The sequence below is a fragment of the Salmo trutta genome, chromosome 4 (genome assembly GCF_901001165.1).
Source record: "Salmo trutta chromosome 4, fSalTru1.1, whole genome shotgun sequence".
NCBI lineage: Eukaryota > Metazoa > Chordata > Actinopteri > Salmoniformes > Salmonidae > Salmo > Salmo trutta.
In genome coordinates, this window is record NC_042960.1 from 29184040 (window position 1) to 29206503 (window position 22464).

Here is a 22464-nt window from a genome sequence, read left to right on the forward strand (position 1 = left end):
TTTTATGGCAGTTTTGGAGCAGTGTCTTCTTCCTTGCTGAGCGGCCTTGCAGGTTATGTCGATATAGGACTCGTTTTACTGTGGATATAGATACTTTTGTACCTGTTTCCTCCAGCATTTTCACAATATCCTTTGCTGTTGTTCTGGGGTTGATTTGCACTTTTTGCACCAAAGTATGTTCATCTCTAGGAGACAGAACGCGTCTCCTTCCTGAGCGGTATGATGGCTGCGTGGTCCCATAGTGTTTATTTTTGCGTACTATTGTTTGATGAACGTGGTACTTTCAGGCGTTTGGCAATTGCTCCCAATGATGAATCAGACTTGTAGAGGTCTACAGCTTTTTTCTGATGTCTTGGCTGATTTCTTTTGATTTTCCCATGATGTCAAGCAAAGAGGCACTTAGTTTGAAGGTAGGCCTTGAAATATATCCACAGGTACACCTCCAATTGACTCAAATGATGTCAATTAGCCTATCAGAATCTTCTAAAGCCATGACATAATATGTTGGACTTTTCCAAGCTGTTTAAGGCACAGTCAACTTAGTGTAAAAACTACTTGTCAAGCACAACGTAGATGTCCTAAGCGACTTGAAAAACCCGTTTTAATGACTTCAACCTAAGTGTATGTAAACTTCCGACTTCAACTGTATGTATGTATGTATGTATGTATGTATGTATGTATGTATGTATGTATGTATGTATGTATGTATGTATGTATGTATGTATGGAGCATTATGTATTTACAGTTTTTCAAGTTCTGGTGACAAATAAATCATTCCGATTATTGCATAGATTGTAATGGACACCTATGATGTGTGTAAAATACTTTTTTGAAGGTTGTACTGATTATAATGAGCTAATGCTAAGCTATTTGCCAGCTATGTGTGGCACCATGTTTGTTGACATAATACAATGCATTCTGGGTGTCACTAAACGTCTGTCAGACCAAAGATGTTATAATGAGGTGAAGGAATGGTTCACTCATCTTTCTGGTAAACTCTGGAAGGGAATGAAGGGAAGTGAATGATCATAGACGACACACCCCCTTCAACCATGCATACTGCAAACAGACCAAACTCATCTTGTCTCCTCTTATTATCTTTGGTCGACGCTAAAAACAAACATGGCGGTGCGCACAAACTACCATCATCGGATTACTTTCGATTTCTAGAAAGTGTTTTACTCAATTATTTCAATCAATGTTGAGCTGACCCGTGATGTGATGAATTATAAATAGTAATTGCTATTAGCTAATTCATATTGTGGTTTCTATCAACCGAGAGATATCTAAATATGACCGCTTGTGTTACTTCAATATTTCCTCAGTTAGCGTTAGGACCAATGTAGTTTACATTTTCCGGTTTGGATGATTGTGTATGCTGTAGCTACTTCTGTGAATGTCTGAACATTGCATCCAAAAATAAACGTGTCACATTCAGGACATAACTTTGTAAGGACTGTGTTTGTGCAAAATGTTTTTGTGAAAAAACAGTGTGGCCAGCTCAAATGCTGACTGTTTCGTCAATCGAAACTGGACGTTCTAAATAAGCCTTCTAATCAAACCGGTTTGATCGTACGCTCCAGGGACCACTGTAGAATGATCTCACCCGTTCGTTGGTACGTGTGAAAAGATTAAAGTACTCCTGAGTGGCGCAGTGTTCTAAGGCACTGCATCGCAGTTGCTAGCTGTGCCACTAGAGATCCTGGTTTGAGTCCAGGCTCTGACCCAGCCTGCCGCGATCGGGAGACCCAAGGGGCGGCGGACAATTGGTCCAGCGTCATCCGGTTTGGGGGGGGTTTGACCGGCAGGGATGTCCTTGTCCCATCGCGCTCTAGCGACTCCTGTGGCAGGTCGGGCGCATGCACGCTGACACGGTCGCCAGGTGTACGGTGTTTCCTCCGACACATTGGTGTAGCTGGCTTCCGGGTTAAGCGGTCATTGCGTCAAGAAGCAGTGCATCTTGGTTGGTTCGTGTTTTGGAGGACGCATGGCTCTCGACTTTCACCTCTCCCGAGTCTGTACGGGAGTTGCAGCGATGAGACTAGTGAATTTAGGAGGCTGCAGATTGCACAGAACAAAGCAGCAAGGATTGTTTTAAGGTGGAGATATGGTTATTCTGTTGCAGTCATGCGCAATGTTCTTGGTTGGTCATCAATCGACAAGATAATTGAAAAAAACATGCTTATTAGAGGCAGCTGGTCATCGTTGTCTCTAATTGGAAATCATACTTAAGTAGTTGTTTTTCCCACCTGGGGTTGTGGGAGATTGTATTTAGTGTATGTTAGTGTATGTTGCACCGCTCTGTCACGGCTGTTGTAGGAAGGAGCGGACCAAAGCGCAGCGTGTGTATCGTTCCACATTTTATTTAAACTGTGAAACTATGCAAGACATACAAATAAACAAAATAAACAAAATAACAAACCGTGACGGCCACTCATGGCCACTCAAGGTATTGGAGTGGCCATCACAAAGCCCTGACCTCAATCCTATAGAACATTTGTGGGCAGAACTGAAAAAGTTTGTGCGAGCAAGGAGGCCTACAAACCTGACTCAGTTACACCAGCTCTGTCAGGAGGAATGGGCCAAAATTCACCCAATTTATTGTGGGAAGCTTGTGGAAGGCTACCCAAAATGTTTGACCCAAGTTAAACAATTTAAAGGCAATGCTACCAAATACTAATTGAGTGTATGTAAACTTCTGACCCACTGGGAATGTGATGAAAGAAATAACATCTGAAATAAATCATTCTCTCTACTATTATTCTGACATTTCACATTCTTAAAATAAAGTGGTGATCCTAACTGACCTAAGACAGGGAATTTTTACTAGGATTAAATGTCAGGAATTGTGAAAAACTGAGTTTAAATGTATTTGGCTAAGGTGTACGTAAACTTCAACTGTGTTTATAGTGTATTCTATCCTATTCTACTGTATATTAGTCTATGCCGCTCTGACATTGCTCGTCCAAATATTTATATATTCTTAATTCCATTCCTTTACTTTAGATTGTGTGTATTGTTAGATATTACTTGTTAGATATTACTGCACTGTTGGAGCTAGAAACACAAGCATATTGCTAAACTTGCAATAACATCTGCTAAATATGTGTGTATGTGACAAATAAAATGTGATTTGATTAATCCACTCTTGCTTAATTGCCATGGCATTGTGGAAAAATTATGCAATGTCTGTTTTGGCTGTAATGGAACTTGCATCTCGTATTGCGGGTGGTAACTGTAAAAAGTCTATACTTTACCCCAGGATACCCTTAACTGGCGGTAATTAGCTTTATTGACATCAGGGGAATTTAGTGAAAAGTTTCTGCCTATTTGCAACGCACGTCCTTGTTATTGGATTTCCATTTCCGCTTTCGTGTGTTCCACTTGAATTCAGCAGTGTCTATGAATCACATGATTGTGAAGGCATAAATATATGAAAGTGTGTTTTCTTATTTTACATTTATGTAGTTCTGTCTTTGTGATGTACTTGTCTATTAATGTTATGTATGATGTCATGTTTTATGTTTTGAGTGGACCCCAGGAAGAGTAGCTTCTGCTTTAGCAGTAGCTCATGGGGATCCTAATAAAATACTAAATACTAAATATTGAGATTTAGTCTTTTATTCTATTCTTCTATTTATGTTTGCTTGCATAATGTTTTACAGAGCAAATCAAAGAGAAGAGGTCATGTTTATGTTCATGTGTGACACAACACACACACATTGTTATTCCAAAGGTTAAACTGGGTCTCCTGACTGACTGACGACAGCTATAATTACAATCAAATCACAGTCTGCCATTTTGGTCTTTTTTTAGCCTTTCTTTACTCTCTTTATGCCACTTTTCTTATTTTTCTGTAATTTCCAGATAAATAAACTGTGAAATAATCAGTAAAAAGACTTCTGTAATTTCCACTGATTAGGATTAATACAGTTTTGATTGTGTTGATCATTAGGGTTGATTGCTGTCATGGCATCTCGTCTCCAGGGTTCAGTTATTAGATCTTTTTGGGTGAGAAATGTACATTAGAGGTTTGTCCACTGAGTTCCAAAGGTCTACACCCCCTGGAGAAAACAAATCACATATCATCATGTTATATCAACATAAACAGCACTCATAATGAAAGATAGGGTACTAAGAGTGGGAGAGATTCATGTTTCCACTGCATGGGAAAGGCTTGGAGCTTGAGAGGCAGGATTTGGGTTAAACTCTCATCCCTGCACACAGCATCATGTGACTGGAAGGGAGCAGGGACCCTCCTCCCCTTATCCCCCTTGTTTTTGGCTGAAATGAGGGCCTATGTGTGTGAAGGCCAAAATCCTGAGTGATGCTGGGAAATTCCTGCCACGGGGAAGAGATGAACTCATTCTTACATAGTAGCCTATGACTTCAGCACAGTAGACAGAAGAACGTTTCAAGCAAATGAACATGATATGATGGCCTAATTCTAAGTTTCAAGTACAAACACACAGTGCCCAGTTGATCAGTTCAGAAGTATACGTTTAGATGTTATTTTCTATTAGGCTATGCGTTTATATTTCTATTATGGATTATAATAACATGACATGCCGATAATGACAGCACCATACTTTTTAGACCTATACATTTCTACCCGCATGACTATCTATAAAATGGGACTATATAAACTGAAGGGATAATAATATAAAAGTATTTAGAAGGAAAGTATAAAGTGAACTCTATATGTTGATGTAATGTGATGTTTTTTTAGACAGGCAGGCATTATGCTCAGGAGAGGAAGAATATATCACCCCTGTTTCAGGGAAATGGTACATTCCAGTGTGTCAAAGTCAGGGTTGCCATGTGAGTTGTTTTCTGGAAAATTGGTCTACTTTGAAAATTATGTTGCAGGGGGAAATGTATTGGTCGGGTTGCAGGTTTTTGGGATACTTCTAAGTTGCACCACGGCCACCATTGGCATCTCTCATAAAGTAGATATAAATTGAAAAAATATATAAACGCAACATGTGAAGTGTTGGTCCCATGTTTCATGAGCTGAAATAAAAGATCACAGAAATGTTACATATGCACCAAAAGCTTATTGCTCTCAAATTATGTGCACAAATTTGTTTACATCCCTGTCAGTGAGCATTTCTCCTTTGCCAAGATAATCCATCCACCTAACAGGTGTGGCATATCAAGAAGCTGATTAAACAGCATGATCATTACATAGGTGCAACTTGTACTGGGGACAATAAAAGGCCACTCTAAAATGTGCAGTTTTGTCACCCAACACAATGACACAGATGTCTCAAGTTCTGAGAGAGCGTGCAATTGGCATACTGACTGGAGGAATGTCCACCAGAGCTGTTGCCAGAGGATTGAATGTTAATGTTGTTTATTTACTATAAGCCTCCTCCAACGTCGTTTTAGAGAATTTGGCAGTATGTCCAACTGGCCTCACAACCGCAGACCACGTGTAACCAAGCCAGCCCAGGACCTTCACATCCGGCTTCTTCACCTGCAGGATCGTTTGAGACCAGCCACCCGGACAGCTGATGAAACTGAGGAGTATTTCTGTCTGTAATAAAGCCCTTTTGTGGGGATAAACTCATTCTGATTGGCTGGGGCTGGCTCCCAATTGGGTGGGCCTATGCCCTCCCAGGCCAACCCATGGCTGTCCCTGCCCAGTCATGTAAAAACCTTAAATTAGGGCCTAATGAATGTATTTCAATTGACTGATTTCCTTCTATGAACTGTAACTCAGTAAAGTCTTTGAAATTGTTGCATATTGCATTCATATTTCATATATTCAAATTTTTTCAACAATTGTTTACAGACAGATTATTTCACTTATAATTCACTTATCACAATTCCAGTGGGTCAGAAGTTTACGTACACTAAGTTGACTGTGCCTTTAAACAGCTTGGAAAATTCCAGAAAATTATGCCATGGCTTTAGAAGCTTCTGATAGGCTAATTTACAGAATTTGTATCAATTGGAAGTGTACATGTGGATGTATTTCAAGGCCTACCTTCAAACTCAGTGCCTTTTTGCTTGACATCATGGGAAAATCAAAAGAAATCAGCCAAGACCTCAGAAAAAAATTGTAGACCTCCACAAGTCTGGTTCATCCTTGGGAGCAATTTCCAAACGCCTGAAGGTACCACATTCATCTGTACAAACGATAGTATGCAAATATAAACACCATGGTACCACGCAGCCGTCATACTGCTCAGGAAGGAGATGCGTTCTGTCTCCTAGAGATGAACGTCCTTTGGTGCGAAAGTGCAAATCAATCCCAGAACAACAGCAAAGGACCTTGTGAAGATGCTGGAAGAAACTGGTACAAAAGTATCTATATCCACAGCAAAACGAGTCCTATGTCGACATAACCTGAAAGGCCATTCAGCAAGGAAGAAGCCACTGCTCCATAACCGCCATAAAAAAGCCAGACTACGGTTTGCAACTGCACATGGGGACAAAGGTCGTACTTTTTGGAGAAATGTCCTCTGGTCTGATGAAACGAAAATAGAACTGTTTGGCCTTAATGACCATCGTTATGTTTGGAGGAAAAAGGGGGAGGCTTGCAAGCCGAAGATCACCATCCCAACCGTGAGGCACGGGGATGGCAGCATCATGTTGTGGGGGTGCTTTGCTGCAGGAGGGCCTGGTGCACTTAATAAAATAGATGTCATCATGAAGATGGAAAATTATGTGGATATATTAAAGCAACATCTCATGACATCAGTCAGGAAGTTAAAGCTTGGTCGCAAATGAGTCTTCCAAATGGACAATGACCCCAAGCACCACTTGTTCCAAAGTTGTGGCAAAATGGCTTAAGGACAACAAAGTCAAGATATTGGAGTGGCCATCACAAAGCCCTGACCTCAATCCTATAGAAATTTGTGGGCAGAACTGAAAAAGTGTGTGCGAGCAAGGAGGCCTACAAACCTGACTCAGTTACACCAGCTCTGTCAGGAGGAATGGGCCAAAATTCAGCCAATTTATTGTGGGAAGCTTGTGGAAGGCTACCCAAAACGTTTGACCCAAGTTAAACAATTTAATGGTAATGCTACCAAATATTAATTGAGTGTATGTAAACTTCTGAGCCACTGGGAATGTGATGAAAGAAATAAAAGCTGAAATAAATTATTCTCTCTACTATTATTCTGACATTTCACATTCTTAAAATAAAGTGGTGATCCTAACTGACCTAAGACAGGGAATTGTTACTAGTATTAAATATCAGGAATTGCGAAAAACTGAGTTTAAATGTATTTGGCTAAGGTGTATGTAAACTTCCGACTTCAACTGTATATATACATGTGAAATGTCAGAATAATAGTAGAGAGTGATTTATTTCAGCATTTATTTCTTTCATCACATTCCCAGTGGGTCAGAAGTGTCTATGTCCCGGAAAGTTGGCTGTTGTATACAACGTCCTTCTATTCACATTAGTGCACGTTAGAAACAACTGTCCCGGTTTAAGGACACCGATCCCGTAGAGGTTAACACGGTAGAACTGATGCGCATCAAGAAATAAAGGCAACAAAGCACGGGAAAAGGTCATTGGGCGCACTAGAGCGAATTAGATAATTCTCTCCTCGATGTTATTCTAACAAATAATCCTGATAGGTATCAGTCTGGTGTTTTCTGTAATGACCTTAGTGATCACTGTTTTACAGCTTGTGTTTGTAATTGCTGCTCAGTAAAACGACCTGTCCTGATTTGTCCTTGACACTTGCTAAAAAACTTTAATGAGCAAGCCTTCTGTAACGGCTGTCGTGGTGAATGGATGACCAAAACGCAGACGGGATGTGAATGCTCATCTTTCTATTTAATTAGAATAAAATGAACACAAAAAACAAGAAACAATAGACCGACAGGAACAGTTAGCAGGCTAACATAAAGCAGTGCTAAAACAACAACCCACAAACCCCAGGTGAAAAACACACTCCTAATATATGACTCCCAATCAGGAACAACGGTATCCAGCTGTTCCTGATCAGGAGTCACAAGACTAACACAGAAACAGACATACTAGAAAACACATACAGACTTCTTCTGCCACGTCCTGACCAAAATACTACACAACTACTCCCTCTGCTGGTCAGGACGTGACAGTACCCCCCCCCCCTAAAGGTGCAGACCCCGGAATGCACCTTAAAAGAAAACACAAAAATCCCCAATACCACAACAAAAATAATACCCCCTAAACAAAAAAGGGAGGGAAGGGAGGGTGGCTGCCGTCAACGACGGCACTAGTGCTACACCCCCCCTCCCCAACCCACCTATCCTGGAGGTGGCTCTGGTTCCGGCCTACTGCCCTCCAAACTGTAGGCAGACTCATTGGGTTCCGGGTCGTAGATGGACTCACTCTGTTGCGGATTGTAGGCAGACTGTTTCCGGTCAACGCTGTAGGCAGACTCATTTAGTTCACAGTTAAATATACACTTGTTCAGTTCCGGATTGTCGACAGACTCACTTGGTTCCGGATCGCTGACAGACTCAACCGGTCCCGGGTCGCAGGCCGACCCCCTCGGTCCCGGGTCGCAGGCAGACCCCTTTTGTTCTGGGTTGCAGGCAGGCTCCCTCGGTTCCGGGTCGCAGGCAGACTCCCTCGGTTCCGGACTAGACACTGTTGCCGGATACTCTGGACTGCACACTGTTGCCGGACACTCTGGACGAGGCACTATTGCCGGACACTCTGGAAGAGGCACTATTGCCGGACACTCTGGACGAGGCACTATTGCCGGACACTCTGGACGAGGCACTATTGCCGGACACTCTGGACGAGGCACTATTGCCGGACACTCTGGACGAGGCACTATTGCCGGACACTCTGGCCTGGTCTGACGCACTAGAAGCCTGATGCGTGGGGCTGGTAGTGGAGGTACCAGCCTGGGGACACGCACCTCAGGGCTAGTGCGAGGAGCGGGAACAGGCTGAATAGGACTAGGCTGACTCATGGGAAGCTTGATCCGTGGTGCTGGTACTGGTCGTGCCAGACTGGAGGTACTCACTTCCGGGTCAGCACGAGAGGCGGAAACCGGACAGACTGGGCCATGGAGGCACACAGGTGGTCTTGCTCGCACCTCCTGCACAACCCGTCCTGGCTGGGTGGAACTAGCAGCCCTGTACGAGCGGGGTGCTAGTACAGGGCGAACTGGGCTGTGCAGGGGCTTGATGGTTACCGTGCGTAGAGCGGGCGTAGGGTAGCCTGGTCCTAGGAGGCGTACCGGCGACCAGACGCGCTGTGCAGGCATCCTCCCACCAGGCTGGATGCCCACTCTAGCACGGCATCTGCGAGGGGCTGGAATAGCTCGCACCGAACTGTGTGTGTGTATGGGCGAGATTGTGCGCATCTCAGCAAAACACGGCGCCCTCCACTCCATACGCTCCTCCATATAATCACGGGTAGCTGGCTTATGGCTCTTCCTTTGCCTAGCCAAACTACCCGTGTGCCCCCCCCCCAAAAAAAATATTGGGGGTTCCTCTCCGGCTTCCTTGCCAGCGCGTACATAGCCTCATATCGACACCTCTCCGCCTTGGCCTCCTCTATCTCTTCCCTTGGGCGACGGTATTCCCCAGCCTGGTGCCAAGGTCCTGCCCCGTCCAGAATCTCCTCCCAAGTCCATCTCTCACTATAGTCCATGTATTCCCTCTGCTGCTCCTTTCTCCGCTGCTTGGTCTTTGTTTGGTGGGTTGTTCTGTAACGGCTGTCGTGGTGAATGGATGACCAAAACGCAGACGGGATGTGAATGCTCATCTTTCTATTAGAATAAAATGAACACAAAAAACAAGAAACAATAGACCGACAGGAACAGTTAGCAGGCTAACATAAAGCAGTGCTAAAACAACAACCCACAAACCCCAGGTGAAAAACACACTCCTAATATATGACTCCCAATCAGGAACAACGATATCCAGCTGTTCCTGATCAGGAGTCACAAGACTAACACAGAAACAGACATACTAGAAAACACATACAGACTTCTTCTGCCACGTCCTGACCAAAATACTACACAACTACTCCCTCTGCTGGTCAGGACGTGACACCTTCCTTCCTGAGCTGGCCTCTGTTAAATGGTAGTGAATCAGCTTGATCCCCTCTGTCAAAGACGCTTGGACATTATTATTATTTTTTTCAGTGGTATTGTTAACAAACATGCCCCCATAAAGAAAATGAGAATTAAAAATAGATTAAGCTCCTGGTTCGACCGTGATCTTGCAGAGTTACTCCACCTCAAGAATTGCATTTGGCGAAAGGCTCGGCACACGCATTCTCAGGCTGACTGGCTCTCGTTCAGGCAAATTAAAAATAAGTGCACTCAGGCTTTCCGGAAGGCCAAAGTTAGTTACTTCAAGGAGCAGTTTTCTCTCTGTGGGTCTAACACCAAGAAGTTCTGGAAAACGGTTAAAGACCTGGAGAATAAACACTTCTCCTCACAGCTGCCCATGTCCCTTAATGTTGATGATGTGGTTGTTACTGACAAGAAGCACATGGCTGAGCCCTTTAATCACCACTTCATTAAGTCAGGATTCCTATTTGACTCAGTCATGCCTCCTTGCCTGTCCAACATTTCATCTCCCACCCCTTCTAATGCTACTATCCCAGATGCTTCTCCCTTTTTTTCCCCTGCCCCGCTACAAAGTTTCTCCCTGCAGGCAGTCACTGAGTCCGAGGTGCTAAAGGAGCTCCTGAAACTTGACCCCCAAAAAACATCTGGGTCAGATGGTTTAGACCCTTTTTTCTTTAAGGTTGCTGCCCCTATCATCCCCAAACCTATCTCCAACCTTTTTAACCTCTCTCTCCCTTTCTGGGGAGGTTCCCATTGCTTGGAAGGCAGCCACGGTTCGTCCTTTATTTAAAAGGGGAGCTCAAGCTGATCCTAACTGTTATAGGCCTATTTCTATTTTGCCCTGTTTATCAAAAGTGTTGGAAAAACGTGTCAATAATCAACTGACTGGCTTTCTTGATGTCTATAGTATTCTTTCTGGTATGCAATCTGGTTCCCACTCAGGTTATGGATGTGTCACTGCAACCTTAAAGGTCCTCAATGATGTCACCATTGCCCTTGATTCTAAGCAATGTTGTGCTGCTATTTTTATTGACTTGGCCAAAGCTTTTGATACGGTAGACCATTCCATTCGTGTGGGCCGGCTAAGGAGTATTGGTGTCTCTGAGTGGTCTTTGGCATGGTTTGCTTTCTACCTCTCTCAAAGAGTGCAGTTTATAAAATCAGAACATCTGCTGTCTCAGCCACTGCCTGTCACCAGGGGAGTACCCCAAGGCTCAATCCTAGGCCCCACACTCTTCTTAATTTTGTAAGTCGCTCTGGATAAGAGCGTCTGCTAAATGACGTAAATGTAAATGTAACAACATAGCTCAGGCAGTAGCTCACTGCACTCTATACTCCTCTGTAAACTGGTCATCTCTGTATACCCGTCTCAAGACCCACTGGTTGATGCTTATTTATAAAACCCTCTTAGGCCTCAATCCCCCCTATCTGAGATATCTACTGCAGCCCTCATCCTCCACTTACAACACCCGTTCTGCCAGTCACATTCTGGTAAAGGTCCCCAAAGCACACACATCCCTGGGTTGCTCCTCTTCAGTTCGCTGTAGCTAGTGACTGGAACGAGCTGCAACAAAAACTCAAACTGGACAGTTTTATCTCAATCTCTTCAATCAAAGACTCAATCATGGACACTCTTACTGACAGTTGTGGCTGCTTTGCGTGATGTATTGTTGTCTCTACCTTCTTGCCCTTTGTGCTGTTGAGTGTGCCCAATAATGTTTGTACCATGTTTTGTGCTGCTACCATGTTGTGTTGCTACCATGTTGTTGTCATGTTGTGTTGCTACCATGCTGTGTTGTCATGTGTTGCTGCCTTGCTATGTTGTTTTCTTAGGTCTCTCTTTATGTAGTGTTCTGTTGTCTCTTTTGTCGTGATGTGTGTTTTGTCCAATATTTATATTTTATTTATTTTTAATCCCAGCCCCCGTCTCCGTAGTAGGCCTTTTGCCTTTTGGTGGGCCGTCATTGTAAATAAAAATTTGCTCTTAATTGACTTTCCTAGTTAAATAAAGGTTAAATAAAATATCATTATTAATATCAAATTCAGTGATTGAAATTATGACCCCATCCTCAATAGCCTATTCCAGCAGGCTACTGGCAAACACAAGCGCTTCTTACCTCGAAATTGCGAATGAATTAGTCTGTTCATTTGATTTAAACCAGCTGCTAAATCGTTCAGTTTACATCTTGACCACATCTTGCCTAGGCTACTGTAGACTATCTGAAATAAAATGTAGGCCTATCAGGGACTATAGGCTACCATCCCCTATCAAAGCAAACCATGGCAAAGTTGAATTCCAATCATAAACCCGGATTTTAGTCTGTAGCCTATGCCTATTGAAATGACAAGTCAATCTCGCAAATGGGCCATTTGTACCTGTTTGTTGTCTTAACATCTGGCACATATTAACTGCACAATTGCCAGAACATAGCCTAACATTTATTTTTTTCTTCTTCCAAGTGTTTCCTGCTCAGAGATTGAGATCCTCTGTTCAACTTTCATTATTCAAACTCATCTTTCGGATTTAGCTTTAGTTATGCACATGCGCAAAGGGGATTTATTTACAATTATAAACCGGGTTTGAGGCCTGATGCTGATTAGCTGAGAGCCATGGTATATCAGACCTTATACCATGGGTATGACCAAAACATTTTTTACTGTTCTAATTACGTTGGTAAACAGTTTATAATAGCTATAAGGCACCATGGGGTTTGTGGTATATGGCCAATATACCATGGCTAACGGATGTATCCAGGCACTCCTTGTTGTGTCTTGCATGTTGTGTCTTGCATGGTATATTGGCCATGTACTGTACCATAACCCCTCATGCCTTTTTGCTTAATCAAAGCAGTCAGTCATCAAGCAGTCAGTTAAATCAACATCCATTGTTGGAAAATTATCTGGGGAGTTTAATAAGGGCAAATTCTATTTTATCTTGCAACATATTCAAATGTGTTTATTACCTCATGTCATAGTTTGCAATAATTATTATTTTGATAATCCGAATTTAGCTTCTAACGTCGTTACAAGTTACGTCGATATTCCTTCTTTATTGGTTCTTTAACATAATGGAAACATTATTTATTGTATAAATGTGGCAACTCTTTTGCTGTGAAAAAAAGATAGTTATTTTTCAGGCCTTTTGTGCGGGTTTTGTTTAGTCATTGGTTGGTATATTTGGTTGGCCTGGCAACCTTGATCAACGTTTCCATCGCGCCCTGTTCTGATACACGTGAAAACCCCGTGGAAACCATCGGTTCCATCTTCTCCCTTCCTCGTCACACGGTCCGGTAAACTGCTATCAGGGAGCCGAAAAATAACGGGACACCCACACCTTTTTTATAAGGACGTCACCACTACAGTATTTTTCTTTCGGGTGGTGAATTCCGTGTTCGTGTTGAATTAGCTGAGATGAGACAGCGCAACTGTAATTTGTCTTGGATGAGCCGTGTCAGAAAATGCAGTATGAGATGACATCGGCAGTGAAAAGAATAGCGTGATATATTTTGTTTAGATCTGAAATGAGCACTATTGATAATGTATGATCTATTTGATGACATTTTTTGAAGAACTGAAAGCGTTTCGACCGATTAGACGCAGTGTCGGGAGACACATACAACGACACTGGATTTGGGCGCTTATCACAAATGACAGACGTCTCTTTCTTATTACGCTATATTCCATATATTGACCATGTTTAATTAGACTACAGTCTATATTTTTAGATGATCTTGAATAGATATAATCGCGATTGAATAGAAATCATTGCGCCACTTCAAAGCACTGCAAAGAGCAAAGGCTACCTCGTTTTTGATGCAACGAAGAGCTTTCATAACGGCAAATCGGCACAATGTACTAGTAACTACTAGTCTATTAGCCTACTATTTATTTTGAACGCATTTTTATAAAACATAGAAGAAAAGTAAATGATCATTGCACAGCTAAATCATTTAAATAAAATCATGGATTATTGATCTCCAAACTGCTGGCACAATACATTTTATTTTATTGCCTGAACAATCTGAACAGACACAATTCCCATCCAGTAAAACTGAGAGCAGAATTTCTTTGTAATGTTGGACATTAAAATGAAGGAGGTGTGTCGGATCTGCGCCCGCGAGCTCTGCGGTAATCAGCGGCGATGGATCTTCCACCCGGCCTCCAAACTCAACCTGCAGGTGCTGCTGTCCCACGCCCTGGGCAGAGAGCTGACCCGTGATGGCCGGGGGGAGTTTGCCTGTTCCAAGTGTGCCTTCATGCTGGACCGCATGTACCGCTTCGACACAGTGATCGCCCGCGTGGAGGCTCTGTCCCTGGAGCGCCTGCACAAGCTGCTGCTGGAGAAGGACCGGCTGAGACAATGTATAGGAGGCTTGTACTGGAAGAACAACACCGAGGACCAGACCCAAGATCAGACTGGGATGGGAATGGGGATAGGGCTAGGGGGTACTGGGGCTGGAGGGACAGAGAGTGGTGGGCGGTCTGAGGGTGACTCCCCTGTGGTGGACCTCACAGCCCTGCAGGAGGCCAGGTACAGCTCCCTGCTTCAGGGCGACCTGGCCTATTCTGTGTACGAGTCCTGGGCCGACCACGAGGACCAGCAGAGTCCGGTCCCGGATCACCAGCACCACACCCTGCATCATCACCCTCAATGCTCAGGATCAGAGACTCTGTCTGGGCATCGCTCCAGGCGGTGCAGAGGGTGTGCGGCTCTCCGTGTGGCCGACTCTGACTACGAGGCCGTGTGTAAGGTACCTCGGCGGTTAGGCAGGAGGAGCACGTCGTGTGAACCCTCCACCCGCTACTCAGGCAGTGCCATGGGGGGTGAGGAGACCTCCACAGGGTCAGAGTCCACGCCTGTCCCCTCCGAGTCCTCTCCCATGGGGCCAGAGAGCGACAGGACCCTGTGCGATGGGGACACAGAGAGGATAACCCTCAGCCCGGGCTCATCGATAGAATCTCAGGACACAGCCGTGGACGTGGCTCAGCCCTGCACCGCTCACCAAGTTGGGGAAGAGGAAGAGCAGAGAGAGGGAGGAGAGAAGGACCCAGGGAGGGATCAGAGGAGAGACCCTCGTCTCCAGGGGGATGATGCCCCCAGGGAGGGGTCAGTCTCTGGATTGACCATGGAGCTGGCTCTAAGTCTAGTGAGGATCTGGGAGTACAGACCTCTAAAGTCCCCTCAAGGCAGCAAGCTCCCTATCCTGGTCAAACCCAAACTGGAGACGGGCCTCCCTGGGCTCCCCCTGTCCCTCAGAACCCCAGACTATGACCTCTACTCCCACCCTGGTATCCCAGAGCTGATGACCCCCAGCAGTCAGCAGGAGCTGCAGACAGAGCTGTCAGAGATGGAGGAGCAGTGGCTTGACGACTATGTGCAGTGTGGCCCCTTCTGCTTCCAGCAGGTACCTAGCAAGACCACCACCAGCCCCTGGCTCATAGAACAGACACACTGGAACTAACAAGACCAGATAGAGAGGCTTGAATTGGGGAAGGAGATGGGATGGTATCTACTGGAAGGGTCGTGATTCTACAGACAATCAAACCACTTTTCCCCATCGTGATCCTAGCAACACGTCTGTAGCCACGACAACGGTTGCTATATGAACAACGATGCCCCGTGTTAGGCATGCTCTCCTCTGTTTAATCCACCTCCATAGCTTCCTTTGTCATGTTAATCATTAGCTAGCCTTGATACGTGGCTAGGAATGAGCGTACTGATATTCTGAAATAATGGCCACTTGATAAGTATGACTCCGGGAGTTTGATGGGTTGGTTTTTCCACTGAAGGTTGATTCACTGAACTGATGGAACGGCGTGTAATCATTAGAGCCCAGCTTGAGTCCTGTGTGTGTATTAGTGTGTGTGTGTTCTACCTGTAATGAGTTTACAGCACATTATGTTGGAGCAGGATTGGTTGATCTTTGAAATGAAACGACAAGGATATTTGAGTTATTTCACTATCCCTGACTACTAGAGACTTTACAGACCAAAACAGCCCCTCACAATCATAAAGATAGCTCTATAGAGCTGAAAAACAAAAAAACAGGAAATAAATGCCACTCTGCCGTGGAAACAGGGACTACTTTCTCAGGAAGTTATGGTGCAGTGAACTGACCTCATCACTTTCCACTCTCACACAGGGGCATGGGAAGTGTGTGTGTGCTTGTGTGTGTAAATATACGTGCATTTTGTCATTTTATAAACCTGAACCTATTTGTGTGTGTTGTGTTGTGTGTTTCAGAGGCTGCTAGATGAACAGCAAGGCCAGCTTCGTCAGTATGAGACTGCTGAAAGTCAGTGTGTTACTGAGCTCCAGAAGGCCCAGCTCCAGGTCCACTCTCTACAGGCCAAGATCAGAGAGAGCGAGGCCAGGAACCAGGTACCACTTCCCCCTCAGACTTTCACCATTCCTCCTTCTGAAGCAGTTCCTATTTTTACTCTACTTGACCATAGCATACTGTAGACATGCATCAAGGGCGGATTATTTGTTCAATCTTAAGAAAATAAACACTAAATTGAACTATTATTTCAAAGGCCTGCTTGTAAACTAGTTAATAAAAAAACAAACTACAGTATTAGGTTTTTAGCACTTCTCTGATGTGTCTGTGAATGTGATGTGTAGAAGCTGCAGGTGCGACTCGGGGACATGGAGTGTGAGCTGCGCTTGGTCAAAGAGAAGGCCCAGAGACAGGAACGAAACGTCCTCGACCTCACTGACACCGTCAACAGCAAGGAGACTGAGGTACAGAGGGAGAGAGGTGAAGAGGGAGGGAGAGGGAATGAAGGAGAGGCAAAAAGAGTGAGAGGGAGAGACGGACAAACAGGAAGCGAGAAAATGAGAGACGAAGAGACTCTGGTAGGAGAGAGGGAGGTACACAAAGAAAAGCCGGAACAGCATGCCACTTTACACTGTATTTTGTTCAACCAATGATGAACAAAAGGTTACTTCACTCATGTCTTTTTATGTGTTTCGTGGCTCTCCCTCTCAGGCAGCGGAGTTGTACCGGGTCATAGAGGAGCAGAATAACGTGCTGTGTTCTTTGAAAGAGCTGGCCAACAGAACCCAGCTCCAAACACTACAGGTCAGCCCTCCTCCGAACCGTACACACACCTCACACACACACTTCGTACTAAAGTCCTAGAACACTAAAATGCTCTTAAATCTACAGCTGACGTGACGACACCGTCATTTACGGTTTGTGTAGTGTGTTACAATTTTATCAACATGATAATTGAGAGTAAGAAGAGCTTGGCTTTCTCCATCTCTAATAGAACTTGTATTAATACACAAGCTTGATAGGATCCTTTGTAATGTCCCACAGTGCTAGTATAGAGAAAGCACAGCTGACCCCAGCACACAGCACATAGAGCTATCTGTAAACCGCCTTCACTCTCTGGCTCTCTTCCACCCACACCCTCCTCATCTCCTCTCTCTCTAACCCGTCTCGGGTGCAGGTGTCTGGGGTAGAGTTATTGCGAGGGCAGGGGGAGGTGCTGGCCCTCCAGGGCTCTCTGTTCCAGGCCCAGCTGGAGCTGCAGGGAAGCCAGAGAGCCCAGCGTCAGGCCACCAGGAGGGAGGAAGACCTCACCAGAGCCCTGCACCGCCTGGAGACAGACCTACAGCGAGTCATGGAGCACAGACACAGTACTGAGAGACACAACCAGGTGTGGGGAGACGGTGTGTGTCTGTGTGTGTGGCTTAGCCTTGCAATGGGGTTATATTTTCATTTTGTGAGTACGTGCATGCGTTTGCTTGTGTGTAAACATAGTATGAGACTTTGATGCTACCTGTCTGCTCTAGGACTTGCATCTGGTGCTTGAGAAAGCTCGATCAGAGCTGCGGCGGAAGGAGGAACAGCTGAAAGAGAAGAAGGGAGAGAGACGGAGAGAGGAGGAGGAGAGAGAGAAGAGCATCCGAGAGCTGAGGACTTCACTACAGACCAAAGAGCAGCTGGTGCAGGTCAGAAACAGACACACACTCACACACCCCATTCACGCACCACCTCCCTCATCCGCAGCCTTCCTAACACACTCTGTGCCTGTCTCTCAGGAGTACTCCGAGTTGTTGGACCAACAGCAGGAGCCCGGGGAGAAGAGAGACACTCTCCTCACCAAGCTGAAAGATCGCATCAAGGACAGGGACAGAGCACTGGAGGTGAGAGTCCTAGTCAACGAGAGTTGAACCTCAAAGGAAACATATTACAGATATAAGAGGCGGGCAATTTTCCATCAAACTCATGATACAGGACTGCACGGGTTGCGTGGACAGCAGTGTCCTGTACGGTGGTGATTGACAGCTATGTTCCATTAGAGATGCATTACGTTGTTCTACTTCGTTGTGTTCCCTCCCATCAGCGAGCGGTGGATGAGAAGTTCCGCTGTGTGGAGAAGAAGGAGGGAGAGATGCGGAGGCTACAGCGTCTTCTCAGAGAGAAAGAGAGAGACCTGGAGAGACAACACTGTGTACTGTCCAACAACGAAGAGACCATCACGGTACTGATGGACCCACACACACACACACGCACGCGCGCACACACTGGTTACTGAGTTCCTTCTATCTTGTGTGTGTGTGTGTGTGTGTTAAAGAGTCTGGAAATGCTGGTGCGTGGGAAGGGTTTGGAGCTGGAGCAGGTGTGTGAGGCATGGAGGAGTGTACAGCGCCACCATGAGGACAGGGAGGAGAGACACAGCCGCAGCCTGAGAGAGAGAGACACGCTCATCAGCCAGCTACAGAACGCCCTGCACACACGTACCAATGAGGCTGAGGTGACATGCCCTAATTATACACTTGCCACAGTATACATATACTGTACACCAGCACAAATAGATTTTCGCTGCAATTTCTCGTCTTCTCTCTCGCTTTCTCTTTCTCTCCCTCTGTCTCTGTCTCTCGTTCTCTCCCTCTGTCTCTGTCTCTGGTTCTCTGTCTCTCTCTCTCGCGCTCACATTATCTCTTGCTCTCTGCATCCCAGGACCTGACTGGAGCCCTGCTTGGTAAGGTGAAGGCAGATCCCAGTGAGGTGGTGGAGGAGCTGAAGGCTCGCCTCTCTCTGAAGGAGAAACTGTTCCAGGAACTGCTGTCCGACCGCAGCCGCCAGGCCCAGGAGCATCACTCACAGGTCCAGGACCTGCTCAACACCATCGGCACCAGAGACCAGTACATCCAGGTAATAAAACCACACTGGCCTGAGAGCTGTGGTTTGGTATAGCCTGAGGGACTGATTGGGTAGCGAGAATGAGAAGAGAAAGAAAGAGTGAGAGAATGAGAGAGAGAAAGAAAGAGACTTCTGCCACAAAGAATCTGTATTCTGTCAGATCTTTTAATCCCCAAAAAACCTCCATCCTTTCCCTCCCTCTCCTCCCCTCTCCTCACTGTTCTCCCCCTCCAGGAATCGGCAGGTCGTCTGGGTGAGGTGATGAGTGAGCAGACCGCACGTCTCCAGGAGCTCCGCAGACAGCTGACCTCTTGCTCCCTGGCCTACGGGTCTCAGCTAGGCCTCCAGGGTCCAGACTTCCAGGGGACCAGCCAGGACCTCCGGGTCTTGCAGGAGGAACTGCGTCTGGCTCTGAGGAGGGAGAGGGAGGCCCAGGCTGAGCTCACAGCCCTCAGGACCCAGGGCACTGCCAGGCCAGCTGACAGGCAGGCAGAGTTTGAAGGTGGGCATCAGAGGAGCATGGGGCTCTGTCTGTAGTGGCACCATCTGTCTGTAGTGGCACCTTTTTTGGGGGGGTGATGATGCTAACCATAGTTAAGACTTCACAATGTTATTTATATATCAGCTAATAGATTTTTTTTTATATGATTTTAGCTTTTTTTGTAAAGCTTTGTGCAATTCTACATTTGTATGTTTTAATTGTGTTATGCATTGGATTATGTTTACAGCAGCTTAGGTATCAAATGCTTCTTTGAACGTATAACCAGTAGGCGCAGAAACAGAGGGAAGATATATGACTTATGTTTACATACAATACAATGGATTTTGAACTTTGTATGATAGTGTCGATAGCATCGTATGCTTTATGTTATGACTTCTACTATTTATACTAATAACGTGTGTGCGCTTTCGCGTGCTCAACTGCATGATTCATGGTGGTTATATAGCATGTAATGGTATTGCGTGTTGATATACCAGTCTCTGCAATTTGTATAGAATATCTAATAACGACTGCTGCCTGAAGTGTGTGCTTCAAGTTGATTGGAAGTGATGTTTTGCTTTTGCCAGAGTACGGTACATTTCAACAACCATGAATCATTATTATTCGTTTTAGCTCATTGTGTGGGTAAAATCTATAAACTGTTGTCTGAGTGCCACGCTATAAAGACCACGGTATGTAATAATAAAACATTGTTTTCTGACCTTGGGAATCCTCTCTTCGAGGTTTGTCAAATAGGAATCCTTTCTCCCAGAGACATTACCCGGCACGCGTGTCTGAATGAGAAACCATTTGATCTGGTAACATGGCAGAAGCTGCTTTTGCTACGGTCTCGACCGTCTGAGTCGCAGGTACTGTGACATCATCATCAATGGAGCACAGACCTTGTGTTGAGCTGAATAAACAAACCTTGTGTTATGCTGTCGGGGTTTATATGGTGTTCACGGTGGGCTCGGCTCCACTGTCCCTCCCGCCTCACCTCCCTCCCTTACTTACATAGTCTACATGAGTTGTACACTGGTCATAAACGTATCTATATCCAGTTACGTTAAGATCAATCTCTGTTAATACGCCTGATTCTCTCCACTTTCCAACCTGTCACAGTTGGTTCTACTCAGAGTAATAGGTAGTATCAGTTGAGCTCATCTGTGGATAAAAGGTAAGAAACCCACCTAGATATACAATGTGGATGCATGACTGCATGAGCGTGTGTGAGTATATAACCGTACACACAAAATACCCCCCCCCCCCGATTTCAACACTAAAATGCTCCAATTGCATCAGTCTATTCGGTTGTTTGAAGGGCCATGCACATTACATAGAAACAAGGGTAGACTTTCCTAGTTGCATGTTTGCTTACATGTCAATCAGATTTCCCTAATCACATTTAAAGGGAAGACTTTAATCCCCAGAGCCCTGTTAGACCCAATGAGCAGAGACATACCTCCTGCTGGCTACACCTCTTCTTAAAGTCTGTGTCACTGGTATCTTGTTGCACAAGCTGTGTCTCCAAAGTACAGCATCTGTGAAAAGAGAATATTGTATCGCTTAAGTCTCTATCACTCACTCGGCTGTCTGACCGCACAAGATTACAGCCAGCTAGTGCTTAGACATGCTTTTGAATGCGTTTCTATTTGAATAGAGTATATTCCTGAAGTCCAACACTATTATATTAGCCCAAGGAGGCCTTATCCTTTTTAGAATGTGCATTCTGCACTCTTTGATGCATTTTAATACACTGCCCTGGCCAATTGCACTTCATATCACATCATCTTCTATTACCTAGTTATACGTCATAAACCTGTAGATTTGATCAATGAAACATTTTGATGATATTAGTTTTAAAAGCATTGTGTTATGCGACCTCCTTACAGTACATTTAAGCTATCTTCTCGTCCCAGGCTATTATTGTCTCATTTTATTTTACTGTAAAATGACTAATATATATGTAAAACTACTCCAATAGCCTTACAGTAAACATTTAAAATGACTCTCCTCCTGGCCCTCTAGTCTGAGATACCTTAGCATGTTACTCCACAGAGCTGTGTCTGTAGGTTTGTATTTACTGTAAACAGTTAAAAGTATCTGCTTACTGTATACTTACTGTATATCTTACAGTTTACCTTACTGTATATCTGCCCGTACAGTAGTATATCCCAGTACAGTGAGATTCCCTCAGAGGAAAATAATGCGTTTCATGTTTGAAGCTTCTCTTCCTGTCATTACTGAGAGGGGGAGAGGTTTATAGGGTGACCACCACCATTACTGAATGCAGGAAGCATCTTTTGTCGATGCGTTCACATCAGTTTGCTTTTTTGGTGGGAAGATTTTGACATACAGAAAGGCCAGGATTGGGGTAGGCTATGTGTGGTATGAAAATGTACAGTATTAAAATGGTTGTTGAATTGTACTCTGGCAGAAGTAAGAAGTCTCAAGGATTTGTATGTTTGAATCAATCTGTTGCCACAAATGCACTCTAGTACTCCATGTCAGTGGGACGTTTTCTTTTCAGGCTTTTCTTTTCAGAACTTGGGTGTATGTATGTGTCCATGTTTTTGCTTATGTTTCAACTAAGAACTGCGTTCTGTGGTCTCGGTTCTCTTTCTAGAATTCAGCTCAGAGGACAATGATAATGTTGAGGTCAACAGTAACTATGTAGACAGCATGGAGGAAGAGGACTTAAAACTGACAGCTCGAACCCTAGTCACCATGCAGGTAGGCCATGTACTGTACCTATAAAATTGAAATAGTGGTAGATTATTTT

The 22464-nt window shown here is 44.8% G+C and overlaps 1 protein-coding gene across 3 annotated transcripts in view; it reads left to right on the top strand.

The window, feature by feature from the left end:
* Window positions 1-22464, top strand: part of LOC115192199 (myomegalin) — a 104304-nt gene that overhangs the window by 56924 nt on the left and 24916 nt on the right. Inside the window, exons 1-12 of one of the 3 annotated variants that reach the window (XM_029750425.1) lie at window positions 13182-15448; window positions 16288-16425; window positions 16669-16917; window positions 17036-17128; window positions 17502-17711; window positions 17848-18006; window positions 18097-18201; window positions 18402-18539; window positions 18633-18812; window positions 19019-19213; window positions 19436-19703; window positions 22309-22415. In XM_029750425.1, coding sequence (XP_029606285.1) covers window positions 14117-15448; window positions 16288-16425; window positions 16669-16917; window positions 17036-17128; window positions 17502-17711; window positions 17848-18006; window positions 18097-18201; window positions 18402-18539; window positions 18633-18812; window positions 19019-19213; window positions 19436-19703; window positions 22309-22415 — 3174 coding nt within the window. In that variant the 5' untranslated portion in view covers window positions 13182-14116. Of the gene's footprint in view, window positions 1-13181; window positions 15449-16287; window positions 16426-16668; window positions 16918-17035; window positions 17129-17501; window positions 17712-17847; window positions 18007-18096; window positions 18202-18401; window positions 18540-18632; window positions 18813-19018; window positions 19214-19435; window positions 19704-22308; window positions 22416-22464 lie in introns of those variants that run through there. The other 2 variants (XM_029750426.1, XM_029750427.1) reach the window with 2 other exon arrangements.